General features: G+C 56.7%; 2 protein-coding genes across 8 annotated transcripts in view; one reads left to right on the top strand and one right to left on the bottom strand.

The window, feature by feature from the left end:
- ITGB7 (integrin subunit beta 7) overlaps positions 1–7,550 on the top strand; it is a 26,350-nt gene extending 18,800 nt beyond the window's left edge. For both annotated transcript variants that reach the window (XM_065575990.1, XM_065575991.1), the window contains exons 11-16: positions 175–368; positions 730–947; positions 1,169–1,385; positions 1,615–1,823; positions 2,194–2,354; positions 2,836–7,550. In XM_065575990.1, coding sequence (XP_065432062.1) covers positions 175–368; positions 730–947; positions 1,169–1,385; positions 1,615–1,823; positions 2,194–2,354; positions 2,836–2,901 — 1,065 coding nt within the window. In that variant the 3' untranslated portion in view covers positions 2,902–7,550. The remainder of the gene's footprint in view (positions 1–174; positions 369–729; positions 948–1,168; positions 1,386–1,614; positions 1,824–2,193; positions 2,355–2,835) is intronic.
- ZNF740 (zinc finger protein 740) overlaps positions 5,511–13,799 on the bottom strand; it is a 14,365-nt gene continuing 6,076 nt past the window's right edge. For 3 of the 6 annotated variants that reach the window (XR_010594402.1, XR_010594400.1, XR_010594401.1), the window contains exons 7-8: positions 11,887–12,340; positions 5,511–7,963 (exon numbers count right to left, since the gene is read on the bottom strand). Coding sequence is in view for 3 of the 6 variants with exons in the window: in XM_065576000.1 (XP_065432072.1) it covers positions 12,145–12,340 (196 nt within the window). In the remaining 3 variants the exon portion in view is untranslated. Of the gene's footprint in view, positions 12,341–13,799 lie in introns of all 6 variants that reach the window. The other 3 variants (XM_042842191.2, XM_008169528.4, XM_065576000.1) reach the window with 2 other exon arrangements.

The raw sequence follows: 13,799 nt of genomic DNA, 5'->3' as shown, positions 1-13,799 counted from the left end.
GGAGTAGGTCTGGGGAACCCAGTGATGGGAGGGGCAGAGGGATGGTGGGGGGAAGAGGGGCTGGGGAGCGGGCAGGCTGGCTCAGTGGGGGAGGGGGCGGGGGGTGTCTTTGCTCTGGGCCTTGTGGCCGGAGCAGGGGTGTTTACCCCTCCCCCACGTGCCCGTCTCCCCCAGGTGAGTTTCACAGTGACGGTGCAGGCCGACGCCTGCCTGGAGGGGCCGCACACCTTCGCGCTGCGGGTGCTGGGCTTCACCGAGGAGGTGCGTGTGGAGCTGCAGACGCTGTGCGAGTGCCCCTGCAGCCAGCCTGAGCCCAACGCCACCCACTGCAGCGGGGGCCACGGCACCCTCACCTGCGGGGTCTGCAGGTAAAGCCCTGCCCAGACGCTGGGGGGCAGGGGGCAGGACAGGGGGCATACCGGCGCAGGGGGATGGGGGAGGCAGATCAGGGAAAGGGGAACAGACTGCTCAGCAGGATGGGGGGGAAAGGGAGCCTGGCCTAGTGGGGGGCTGGTCTTGGGCCAGGCTGCAGGGAGTTGGGGGCATCCCAGCTGACTGGGGAGGAGCACTGGGGGCAGCCCAGAAGCCAGGGGGCAGGAGGGGGCAGCTAGGCTGTGTGTGTGTGGGTTGGTGGGGCTGCAAGCATCTTGGCCCAGTGGCTGGGGGGGGAAGGGTTTGAGGCCCCCCCCACCCGTGTTCCCCTGACCCCTCCCCTCCCCCACCTTGCAGCTGCAGCCCTGGCCGCGTGGGCAAGCTGTGTGAGTGCGAGCTGGCGGAGGCCACGGACCTGGAGGCGGGGTGCCGGGGCCGGAACGGCACGGGCCCCACGTGCAGCGGGAAGGGGCAGTGCGTGTGCGGGCAGTGCCAGTGCAACAGCAACGTGCGAGGGCAGCACTGCGAGTGCGACGACACCAGCTGCGAGCGGCACGACGGGCAGCTCTGCGCAGGTGAGGGCAGCACCGATGGGCTGGGCAGGTGCTGGGGGACTTACGAGCTTTGATAGGGCCTGCCTCACTGGGACAATGGAGGGAGGAGTGAAGGGGTGACAGGCATGTGCAAGGCGAAGGAGGGATGGAGAGAGGGGACGGGGTGTGGGGCCAGATTGGCTCCCAGACAGGAGCAGGTGCTCGCCCAGGCTGACGGCACCCTGCCCCCCTCCCCTCCGCAGGCCAGGGTCGGTGCCAGTGTGGGAGTTGCATGTGCAACGAGGGTTACACGGGCAGCGCCTGTGACTGCAGCCTGGACACCCGCGCGTGCCTGCAGGACGGCGTGGAGTGCAGCAGGCACGGGCGCTGCGTCTGCAACAAATGCCAGTGCCAGCCGGGCTACTTCGACCGGCTCTGCAGCCGGTGCACGAACTGCCGGACCCCCTGCGAGGAGCACCGGTGAGCAAAGGGCAGCGGTCGGGAGCCTGTCAGTGCCCTAAGGCCAGGTGGGGTGGGTCAGGCTGCCATGGGGCTGGCAGAAGGTGGCAGGTTGGGGCGGGGCGGCGCGGCAGGGGCTGGGAGCAGACGGGGTGTGTATGTGGGAGGGGCCGGCTCGGGATGGTGGACAGGACAGGGCAGTGCAAGCAGGGGGGACCCCGGAGGCTGACTGCAGCCGTCTCACTGGCAGGGACTGTGCCGACTGCCAGGCCTTCAGGATGGGCCCGCTGAGCCAGAACTGCAGCATCGCCTGCAACCACACCGTGGCCACAGTGGTGCCCGAGGCCACCGTGAACGAGCAGTGGTGCAAGGAGAAGACGGACGACGAGCGGATCCTGATCTTCCTGATTGAGGGCACGGAGGGGGGCAAAGTTGCCCTGAAGGTGAAAGACAAGGACGGTGAGCGCTTGGGGGCGGGGGGGGGGGAGCCAGGGACAATGAGTACCAGTTGGGGTTGGGTGGGGGCTTGGGTAGAGGGGGTGACATGGGGCAGGCTAGGGGCTGGGCACTATGTCCCAGGAAGGGTGAGCAGCAGGGAGAGAGAGGCCCAGTGTGGGCCAGAAAGGGGGAGGCCAAGCGGTCGGCAGGGGGGGCAGTGAGACCAGGGAGGGGGAGTTAGCCCTGCAGGTAACCTCCCCAGAATCCTGAGACGCATCCCCAGAGCTGGGGGTGGGGGTGGGGGGTGCAGCTGTGCGGGCTGCCGGGGTGGGGTTGGGGGGTGCTGCTGCAGGCTTCACTCAGGCCCGGGCTCTTCCTCCCCTCCTCGTAGCTGTCACTGACCAGACCTCCATGATCGTGCTGGGCTCGGTCCTGGGTATCGTGGTCATCGGGCTGCTGGTCATCATCGCCTACCGCATCTCCGTGGAGATCCTGGACCGGCGGGAGTACATGCGCTTCGAGAAGGAGCGGGAGCGGGCCAAGGGGAACGAGGTCAGGGCCCCACCCTTGCTGTCTGCTCCCCCTTCCCTCCCCGCTCAGGCTTTCCCCCTTGCCTGGCCCGTTCAGCCCTTGGCCACTGCCAGTTACTGACACAGGGCCTGTCGGAGGAAGTGGGCTGAGGCTTGGGACCAGATGGGAGCCAGCGAGCTCCCTCACGCCGCAGCCATCCAGTCCCTGCACTCCGACTGAACTGGACGGCTTCCCCGGGCCCGAAGGCTCCCTACCTCCTTCCCTATGTGCTGCAGCCTGTATTCCCTGCGTCTCATGCCGGGGTGGGTGAGGACGTTCCAGCGCCCGGCCCGGTTCGCTGCTGGCTGAGATCATGCTGGAGTGGGACAGTCTCCTCCTCTGGACCAGGCCCCTCAGCAGCCCCAGATACAGCTACTTGTCCTAGGTCAGCGGGAACAGATCCCAGGTTCCCTGAGGCCCCCCCGCCTCCCCTTTGATTCCAGCAACCTCTCTGCCCTCCCAGGTCAACAACCCACTGTTCCAGAGTGCCACCACCACCGTCGTCAACCCCAGGTACAACGAGGACTGAGGCAGCATGGATGGCCGCCCCGGCGCCAGCCCAGCTACCAACGGCACGGGCCCCCGGTGCCACGCTCGCTACGGCAGCCCCCCCCCCAACTCTCCTGGAAGGGAAGGCGCAGGCAGAGGGCCCGCTGCTCGGCGGAATCCCACACTGCTACCCGCTGCCAAATAGGCCCACGGGGACGTGCCTGCTTGTGCTGCCAGGCGCGCCCACTTCTTACTGGAGGAGCAGGATGCAGCCCTGGGGCTCTTCCCAGCCCGAAGCCTCCCTGCTTAAGTAGCCCCACCCTGTCCTCCCCTCGCAGCACTAAGTCCCGGAGCCTGCTGCTTCTCTGCCCCCCGCAGCGCATCAGTCAGCGACCCCCAGCGCCAGGAGAGCACAAGCTGCTGCCCACGCCCAGCAGGAGAGCTCTGGGGTCAGAGACTAGCAGGAAGGGCCGGGCTACGGAGCACCAAAGCTCCACTTTTGGGGGGCTTCTCTCCAGGGCACTGTAGGGCAGAGTAGAGCCAGGGGAAACTCATGGCAACCACGGGGGCGGGGCGGGGCGGGGCAGGGCAGGGGTGGTAAATGGAGCAGGGCCATTCAGCACCAGAAGAGACTACTGCGTAGTCCCTCCTGCCAGCACAAAGCCAGTAAAACCCCACTGTGAACCGGCTGCTTAACAACTGCTAGGAGCCTCTCCTCTTTATCACCACCCGCACCTTCGAGGCTCTCAAATAATGTCCCGTCCCCCCCCCCCAGACAAGGCACTGCCTCCCCCACTTTGCTGGGTGAATACATAGAGGAATAAAGGGCTGGGGGAGCAGCCAGCTCAACTCTTGCGTGATGTTTTATTGTCGCTGCCCCTGATGCCTCGTTTCCTCGCAGACCCAGGAAGATACAATGAAGGGAGCAAAATACAGGCAGGCTGGGGGAAATTCGCAGGGATGCATTTGGCCCGGGCATAAAGCAGGTCAAGCCTCTCTCTCCCCCCTACATCACTAACTGAAGCCAGTGTTTTCACACACAAAAAGAGTCTGGGCAAAGTGTGGGCGGGCCTGTGGGCAGGAGGAATACTTGCTCCCTTCCTTGCTAATTAGCTGTTTGTTAGTGGTTGCAAGGAAGTGGGCGGGGGGGGGGGGTCACGCTTGAGAATTAGTTGCTCACACCCTTACACCCCCTGTGTACGAGGCAACCAGCCCACCTCTCCCCAGGCCCCTGCCCTGTGCTCTCACCGGCTGTCCTTTCGGAGGAGAGACCTAGGGCTACTCCACATCTCCTGCACCTGCAGCAATCACCCCCTTCCCCTGAGCGCAAGGACTGAACTAAGCCCTAGTGCCTCTAGCCTGCTTGAAGCTAAAGGTTCAGGCCCACTGGCTTAAGCGCAGTAGTAGAAAAACCTCTCTCCCCAGGCTAGGAGCGGGGAAGCTGGGTTAGTGCCAGGAAAACTGGTACCTGTGTGCAGCTAACGGGGCCCTGGGCTTGAAATGAACAGGTGTGGGATCGTTCCCAGCCCTAGAGGGGTGTCCATGTGGGGTTTGGTGATAAGAGAAATCTGGAAGGATGTTGTGTGTATTTCCTCATTTTGGCAGCTTCCCATGCTCAAAAGCAGAACCTCCCTGCAACCGCGTCTGCTTTCCTGACATAAACAAGCGTCAACTCCCACAAAGGGTGGTGGTAGGGGAACCACACAGCGCCAGGCGAGCCAGCCCCAGCTGCTGCTCCACAGCCCATGGGAGAGCAAAGGGCCCAGCTCAGAAGCCCTGTCAGCAGGGGGGCAGGGAGGGCTCCATGGGACAGAGGCTGCAGTGGTGGAAATCAGGGAGCAAAACTTTCCCCTTGCAGAGCCGGCAGTCAGAGAGAATCAACGGGCAACGCCACCCAGTCACAAACAGCACCTATGGCCACATCCTGTTACACCGCTGACAAACGCAAGGTGACGATTAAACACACAAATTGCCACAGTGCATTACACCAATGCTCCTGACTGGTAGTAATTACGGCCCCCGGAGGACATGTCAGACCCTCTCATAGATAACTAGTCAACGACATGCCAAAGAACCAGCCACTGTCTTCTAATCCCCAGCCACGCACCTCATGTCCTAACCCCCGAGGAGGGCTGGTACGCACTATCAACCGTCCGAGCTCCTGTAACCACAATTAGTATTCACATTAACTGACCCTGACCCTTTTTAAAAGGAAGCTAAAAATCCTCCGCCGCATCTTGTGACAGAAAGTTCCATGGGTTAATTAAAATCCATAGTTACCATGGTGACCGCAGATGTTTGACCCTTTAGCTACTTGGGAGAAGTTCTTGGCTTGCTGACGCTTAGAGGCCAAGATTGTGTTAGTTGTTAGCTGTGTTATGGTAACACCAAGGAGCCCATTTGCGACAACATTTTCTAGCATGATTAGTGATTGCAGGCATCCAACACGGGGTCGGATGTCCAGCGCATGGACTATTTGCTCTCTCAAAGCAAGGGCCCTCAAAAGAGTCAAAGTTCCCAAAAACCACTACTCCCCTTTTTCATAAACCTTAACCGTATGCTATACGGGCTTTTTTTTTTTTTTCTGCACTGCTGCTCAGGCCAGGATCCGAGACCCTAGAGTGAACTAAGATAAGAAGCAGAGTAGAGTTTAGAAAAGAAAAAAAAACCACAAGATTTTATTTAAATACTCTAAATAGGTCACAAAGGAACAGACACCACACTAATGGTAAAAAGATACAAGTTTATAACATCTTATAAAAACTACAGTTTAAAAGTGATTCTCATTTATCTCCTCAGTAACACACGCTCCCCCCACCCCCACCCCCAATCGCAAAATAAGTATATTTAAAAAAAAAAAAAAAAAGACAAATAAGCCATGGGACTTTCCAGATATCACTCAGCTCGGATTCACTAACACAGGAGAGTTCTTGGTCCATCTGTCAAAACAGTAGTTCTGGGACAACAGGGGGCCACTTCCCGCCTGCCTTCAGGGATCAGTGTCACGCCACAGTGTGACTGAGTTCCTTCTGCCTGTGAAGGGCACCTGGGCAGCCATCCCCCTTCTTGTTCACACACTCCTTGACTCAAGGGCAGGCAGGTGTGCGTGTGTATAATCTCTCACACTTAGCCGGCAACATGGTTTCCAATCCCTGGCCTTCAGGGGCTCATGCCCGGCTGCAGCGAGGGGTGTATTCTGGCATGTGGTTTTCTGGCTGGATGATTTTTAATGCTCACAAAGTGGGAAAGGAAATTATCCTGGCTGGAGCTGGGAAATGGCATGATCAAGGTCTAATGATGCACATTAATACAGCGCTACAGCTAGCCTCTTCCCTGGGCCGTTCCAGGCCTCACCTGAGAAGACAGCGGAGCACAAATCAGACCGGAGTCTGGGGAGCTTGTTATGCATGCACACTAGACAGCAGGGTCCCATCTCTGAAACACACAGTCAGACGCTGTCCCCTCCCCCCCACCAGACGTGGGCTCATGTGGATACGGAGGCTACAGGAAAAAAATAGCTTTACATGGGTGCACAAGGAAACGAAGTGCCCATTTGCACCCCACTCCAGAGAACCAGCCAGCCTGACGCCGCTACTCATCTGCTTTTCAGCCATGGAGGGGCTGGGGATAGCTGCATTACAGTGGTGCAGTCACACTGGTGCAGCCATGCCGTACAGTAAGGGGCTTGCAAGAGCATGGTTTACCCTAGCTTGAAAGCAGGGAAAGCCCCGAATTGCACCAGAACAACATCTTTACACTGGAGGGTTGTATTGTTTTAACTAACACTCCCCAGCACAGATGAGGTGCTGACGCACCTCTTTGCTACAGCAAGTTAAAAGCCAATTTTAAACATCGTCCTGCGTGTGTTACTAGAACTGACACATTTTCAGAAGATGTATTTTGGAGCGCTGGTGCTAGCCAGATTGCCCTTTTGCACCCAGCTCAGACAGGGAAACTTGTTTCTAGTCAGTTTCAGTTGTGTTCCTTGTCAGTTTCACTGCCCCCACCTTTCTCATGTGATTTCGGCTGCAAACCAGCTAGGCAGAAGAATAAACTCAGAGTCCTGAAACATCTCTGTCAATATTACTCTTTATCCCTGGGTATAGCTCCTCAAGGGCTTGTGTATAAGGGGACACTAAGGAAAATGAATCCCCATTAAAGGTGTGAATTTATAGCAAATTAGTTAAACTGCATTAAATCCCTGTGTGAATGCTCTTATTCAGAATTCAAGCGGCCTTAATTCGATTCATCTTAATTCACTTTGGAAGGTCATGACAGGTTACACAAGAGCATTTAAAAATAAAAAAAGTGTTCAAATCATCGTAAGTCACTAATTTCTAGATATAAAATTGAACACTTTTCCCATGCATCAGCGGAGGGGGTTTGCAGAGCACGAGCCGTACGTGAATCCAATAAGCCTCTTAGCCCCAGACTTGTACGTTTTACCGGGAATCGAAATACCTCTGCCGAGATGGTTTAGAAAAAGGCAGCACCAGCTGCAAACAATTTGACTTTCAGGCTTCAAGACAGCTCCAGCTACAGGCAACCTGCAGCGTCAGCTAGACAGATGAACCCTTTGTATAGCACACGGTGTGCACGCATCAGCTACTCAAGGAAAAGGACTGTCTGTATCAGCAGTGACACCAGCAGCTCTGCAGTAGTGCCTCACCACCAGGCCAAAAAAACAGCTTTTGAGAAAAACCCCAGCCACACAGATCACACACGCATCAAAACTCTGCAGCACTGAACCCAGGCAGCTTCAGGCCCTCAGATGTTCTGAGCAGCGAGGTTCCCACCCATAATTTAGGGGTCTCTGCTCCAGACCACAGGTGTTCCATCCGCTATGAAAGTTCAAAACCGAGAGTGAGTTAGTTTGTCCTCCAAACCAGCCTCTCGTTTAACCGAACCAACCGTTTGCCAACACCCTTTTGCCAGTAGTCCTACAGGATAGCTTGTACTGCCCCCTTGTGCTGGGCAGAAGTACTGCCAGATTGTAACAGGCTGCCAACCAATGTTCACGTCACAGCCAACGCCCCAGGATCCACCGTCAGCAGTTTTACACAGAAGATTCGTGTTCCAATAGTAAAACTTCATACTTCTCTCTGCAAAAGCGAGTCAGGATAATTAGCGCAGGGAGAACACAGATACTGAGCAGTACTTTGTCAGAGCTGGGACTAGAACCCATGACCTTCTGACTTCCAGTCGATTGCCTTACTCGTTGGGTGGGGACAGGAGAATAAATAGTGACACCAAACACACAACGGGACATCCCATTTCAGCCATTATTGCCACGGGGCACAAGGAGCCAGGGCTGGACAGCAGATCAGGCCTGTTCGGAAGAGAATCTTAAGTCTAGGATTAAAGGCTTTTCTGGTGACATTCTCCAGGCCAAGGTACTTCACGTTAACATGACGCCACCTCCAGGCTTTCAGTGTTGACCCCACCCATGAAAGCCAGTTCTACAAACGTGAGTCACAGTCAACGAGGTAGCTTTTAGCTAGGATTTCTGGGGGCCCAACAGAACGACAGGCCAACTCTCCGCAGGAGTCAGATACTAGTCCCACAGCTGTGCTGATTATCAGCGATGCTGATGTTTTGACATGATAAGGGACTAGATAAAGCTGCATGTCACTGCTGGTTTCAGCTCCCTTCACCACAACATGGGGGCGTGGGAGGCAGGGAATCTCCTTTTACCAAATAAAGAGGGTCAAAAGGTAGAAAGAGTCTTCGCTTCTCTGAGGGGCAGGAAAAAAAAGATGAGAGTTCCTTTAAATTCCATCATCGGTGAAAGAGAGAGAGCAGGGAAAGACTCGTGCAAAAGTGACTTGTCTCTCCTTCTCAATCGGCTTTGATCCGATGGGACCAGCTAGAATGGTAATCACAAGCTGCTTCCATACAACACTCCCTCGACCTTACGCCCCACTGCCAGGTTGCAAGGCCCAGCATCATTCAAACAGCCGTCCCCTCTCCAGCCTAGGACAGGTTAGGCCATGAGCCTGTGGTGGAGCCTGTGCGTCCTGCACATCTCCTTCCCTGCTATGCCAACCCAGGCGCTGGCAACATGGAACTCCCAGCTGAGAAGCTAGCCAGTCACCCGTCCCATTGCTTCCCACAACAGAGCCACAGACACTTTGCCTAGTGCGATTCTGAGTGACAGAATCAACGGGGCTTTCAGCGCTTCCTTGAGGAGACTATGATTCCAGACAACATCCAGAAGCTCCAGACGTACAACAGGGTGTGATTTTCTTGGGCAGGGAGACTGAAAAGAAACACCTCTAAGTTGAGGCTGCAGGGGCCTGGCAGAGAATCACGCAAATGGCACCGAAAAGGTCTCAAAAGAGGAGCCTTGGCCTCTAACAGGCAGCAGGAGCTGATCACGTAGCGTCGCAACGAACACACCGCTCTTCCATCCTGTGCGGTTACAAGCGCAGCCTGCGTTTGTCTGACAGCGTGGGCAGGCCAAGAGGCGGAGGATGCCCATTTAACCTCTTCCAAATCTCTGCAGCAATAAAGCGTGTTAGAGGCAAGCAGGAAGTTGGACCATTGTGATTTCAGGGTCTAAGGAGCTCAGGTGCCCTGAACTCTCAGCTCGCGATGGATTCAGCGGGAAGGGTAGTGTTTGGCACCTGGGAAAGACAATTCACGCTACCAGGTTCTACTCTAGCCGTTCCCCAAAGGAGACCGCAGTGCATATGCAGATGCGGTACTCTGCCGGGGAGAGATTTGGATGAAGGGCACCGCTCGAGTAAAGCATTCATACCGGTGTATCCAGCATGCAGGTGCAGAGAGCACGCTGCTGTCGAAATTCTACAAAAGAACCAACCAAGGATGTGTCAGGCCAAGCCAGGCTGCCCCGTCCTGTGCGGGGGGCTGTGGATGAGACACAGAACTCTGTTCTCTTTGCAAACTGGCTTTCAGTCCCATCTTTGAGGGCCGGGGGAAGGCAGAGCAGAATCTGGCAGCAGGATGCGTTGTAAATCTCCCCTGGCAGAGTGTCTCTCAGAGATATATGGATGAAGGGAAAAAAAAAAAAATCCAAGATGGAAATCGGAATGGGTTTCTAGCTTGGATTTTGGGGGGGTGGAGGGGGAGGGGGTGGAGAAAGAAGAGAAGAGGATAAGTAGCAGCACCCGTGGGGGAAGGGAGTCTGAAGGAACCTGGAGACCCAAAGGAATATAGCAGCGAGATAAAGAGAGACAGAAGATCACCTTGCTAACGTTAGCAGCGTCCCTGCTGGCCTAAGCTAAACGTCGGCAGTATCTACCTTCGCCGGACAAGGCCAGGCTGCACCAATGCGGCGTGTGCTCTGCTGCTGGGAGAAGCTGCTCCAGAAAGGATTTTATTTCGGTACGTAGCTCGCTACACGGAGGGCAACGGGGGGCTGCATGATTTGAACTAAGTGACAGAGCCACTGACATTTTAAAGAGCATTGAGGTCATTTCCCAAGGGCGCTTTGCTCCAGTGTCACTGATGCTCAGAAAGCCGAGTCCAGATTCGCGCTGCCCTGTGTAACCTTCCCCTGTGCCCTGCTCCCCCCTGCCCCAGAACAATTACCAGGACACCGAGTGACATCTTGGAGCAGAAACAGGAGATCCTGAGCTGCAGTGATGCCAGCTGCTGTGCACAGAGACCAAGCTCAGCTAGACAGCTAGAAGCCAAGCTGGACCTAGGCTACGCAACCAGGGACATCTGGGTGGGGCTCTCAGAAGAGCACTGAGCAGGAAGTATCCAATATACTGCTGTCGCTGCAAGGGGAGTGGGAGCCAATGCGCCGACATGAACAGTCTCTTCCTTCCCTACACATTTGTTCCCAGCCGGGAACGGTCTGATCTTTAGCTGGCACTAGCTGGGCCTGAGTTTTCAGAGGCAGGGCATGACCGAGCGTTGGGAGCCAAGAGGGGGATTTGGGGAGGCAGAGTCGACGCTTTGGTAACAGTCTTTTTCTGGCCTGCAACAATCAGGGCTCCTGAGAGTGGCTGGGGAGCCTCACCCCCTCCCTCATGCCCATGGTTTCGGTTTCTTCCACAGGAGGAAGTTTAACTGCCTTTCCCTACAGGTCCCTTGAGCTGTTTCTAGCTCCCCCTGAACTGCGCAGTTGCTCCTAGGCCACGGGAGAGTTGCCAGAGAGAAGATCACAGTAAATTTAAGTGGTTTCCACCCCCAAGTAGACAGGGCACCGATTTAATGGAAATGAAATCCGAGAGTGGGTTAAATTCCCCCCAAATCCAGAACAGACACTGCAAAGATCCAGCCCTGGCTGGCCCTCGGGGTCAAACACAAAGGGGTGGATCTTATCCCAAACTACAAAGCAACTGAAAGCCTTCCCGAGCGTGACCCAAACCCGGCAGCGTTTGAGGCAAGAGCATTTCTGAGAAAGCCAGATTATGTGCGGCTGCCGCCATGAACCAGACTAGGATCTGAATTCCAGGGGGAACAGGGACGTGCCGTAATGGGATCACCCCAAGCATCCTCACATACACACACGCTGGGGCCAAGGAAGGAGGGCAGCCTCTGGCTGTCCCCACAGCCATGGGCTGTATACCACGAAGCACTGCCTGTCATCAGGGGTTTGGGTGTTGCTAAGAGCCACGTCCAGACAATGCCATGCGGGTTCACCCAGGCGACGTATACAGCAGCAGCTCACACAACACCATTTCATAGGACACCGATCGCACCAGCTGCTGGGTGTCACAAGAGTTTCAACTGAGTCCCCGCAACCGCTCCCCTCCCCCCCTCCAACAGTGCGCTCTCCTCCCTCCCCCTCCAACGTCCCCGCTCGTTTCTTGAGGTGGAAAGAGCAGGAGGAAACTCGGTTACAAAATCAGACGCCCTAGAAATAAAAGCTCCGCAGACCTCATAACCAAGCTCTCGGCTGAGATGAGTTCCTGCATTTCACGCCTGAACCAAAATCCTCCACAGCTGCCTCTTACAATCCACTGCTTTGTTGGTCTCTTCCGGTGAGACTAGTTAACAAAAAGAGTCAAAAGAACAACACGGTTGATTTCCACCCCGCTATATTTCATACCTGTGAGCTCTACCTGGGCGGGAGCGGGTCGATCAGGTGATGGCAAGTGTTAAGAGTTTGAGGTGAGTGTAGCTAGCTTTGCCCTGTTGTCCCCCGAAGCCTTTCCTGAGAGGCAAATGGTGATACTTCAAAAACAAACCAATGGAAAAGAAGGTTTATACACAGCTGCCCGTGGCTTCTGCTGGTTGAGTAGAGATTCCAGATCATCCTCATCTTATTTACAGTGTCAGGACCCCATCCGAGAGTCTAGGAGAGTCCTCAGCTCTGTCCCCCTTGGCCGGGGGAGCAGGAGCAGGCAAAACTAGACCCAGAAAACTGAAAATCCTGTCCACGGCCTAGCTTCTCCGACGCATCGCCCTGGCTCCTAAAGCAGCAGCTGCGAGTCAGGGGTTTTGGGCTGGCAGCCCTGGCACATTCGTTTGTGTCGAAGCAGCCGATCTGTCCTGGAGAAGCTCTGCGGGAGATGGAGAAGAGAGAAGGGCGTTATTGCACCATCGAATCCAGCCGATAAGAAAAGCACCAACGCAGGGCAGCGTGCGCTGCTGGAGTCTGTTATGGGAACGGCAGGAGCACTCTTCGGAGCTAGGAGACTCCTAGAGCAGCAAGGCAGGGCTAGATTCTCTGCTCAGCACAGGGAGCTGTGTGCGGACCCCAGCCCAGGTTATAGTAGTCTGAGGGCTGCTCTTGCTCACACAACTGGCCTAGGGTCACTCAGACCATTGGTTTTCAGACCATGGGGCGCGGCGGCTCTGGTCAGCACCGCCGACCGGGCCGCTAAAAGTCCTGTCGGTGGTGCTGCCTGTCTAAGGCAGGCTAGTCCCTACCTGTTCCAACACCACACTGCACCCCAGAAGCGGCCAGCAGCAGGTCCATCTCCTAGGCTGGGGGGGGGGGGGGGGGGCGCGCACTGGGCTCTGCCCCTGCCCTGAGCACCGGCTCCACACTCCCATAGGCCGGGAACTGGCCAATGGGAGCTGTGGGGGCGGTGGTGCCTGCAGGTAAGAGCCACTTGCACACCTCCGCCTAGGAGCCGGATCTGCTGCTGCCGGCTTCTGGGGTGCAGCGCAGTCCGCCGTGCCAGGACAGGTGGGAAGCCTGCCTTAGCATCCCCACTGCGCCGCTGACTGGGAGCTGTCGGAGGTAAGCCTGTGCTCCAACCCCCTGTCCCAGCCGTGAGCCCCCCCAAACCCAGAGCCCCTTCCTGCACCCCAAACTCCTCATCCCTAGCCCCACCCCAGAGCCTGCACCCCCAGCCCAGAGCCCTCACCCCCTCATGTACCCCAACCCCCTGCCACAGCCCAGAGCACCCTCCCACACCCTGAACCCCTCATTCCCGGCCCCACTCTGCAGCCCTCACCCCCAAACCCCAACCCTCTGCCCCAGCCCTGAGCCCCTCCCACACCCCAACCTCCCCATCCCCAGCTCCATTGAGTTGCAGGCATCAATTTTCTTCAACTGGGTTGCCAGAAAGAAAAGTTTGAAAATCACTGACTTAGGCAATGGAAAATTAGCACGGCCATGTCCCATCCCCACTCCCTACACCAGCTTTTAATTCCCACTCGATGGGTCCCTAATTTCTGTCATGGGAATTCCCCACTGGCTGTTTTCAGCCAGAAGCCAAGCTCTTTTGCACTGTTTGAACAGCACAAGGGGCTGGACCGTAACCAAGAACCTGCCCAGCGCCCAGCCACGCTGCTCAGCTGACCGAGTCGGTGTCTAGAGAGAAGACACAGCCCCACGTGTGTCTGGCTGTTCTGCACTGCTCTGCTGGGTGAGAGCCCAGAGTCTAACCCAGCTCTGACACCGACTCTGCAAGACAGCTGGGCCAACGTTTTCCATGCGTGGCTACCGACTGGGGGTGCCTCTGTTTTGGGGGAGCCATCCCAGGCCGCCTGATATTGTAAGAGCTGTTG

The sequence above is a fragment of the Chrysemys picta genome, chromosome 22 (genome assembly GCF_011386835.1).
Source record: "Chrysemys picta bellii isolate R12L10 chromosome 22, ASM1138683v2, whole genome shotgun sequence".
In the NCBI taxonomy this organism is placed as follows: domain Eukaryota; kingdom Metazoa; phylum Chordata; order Testudines; family Emydidae; genus Chrysemys; species Chrysemys picta.
Note: the sequence above shows the minus strand (reverse complement) of the source record. Positions and strands in the feature narration are given on the sequence as shown.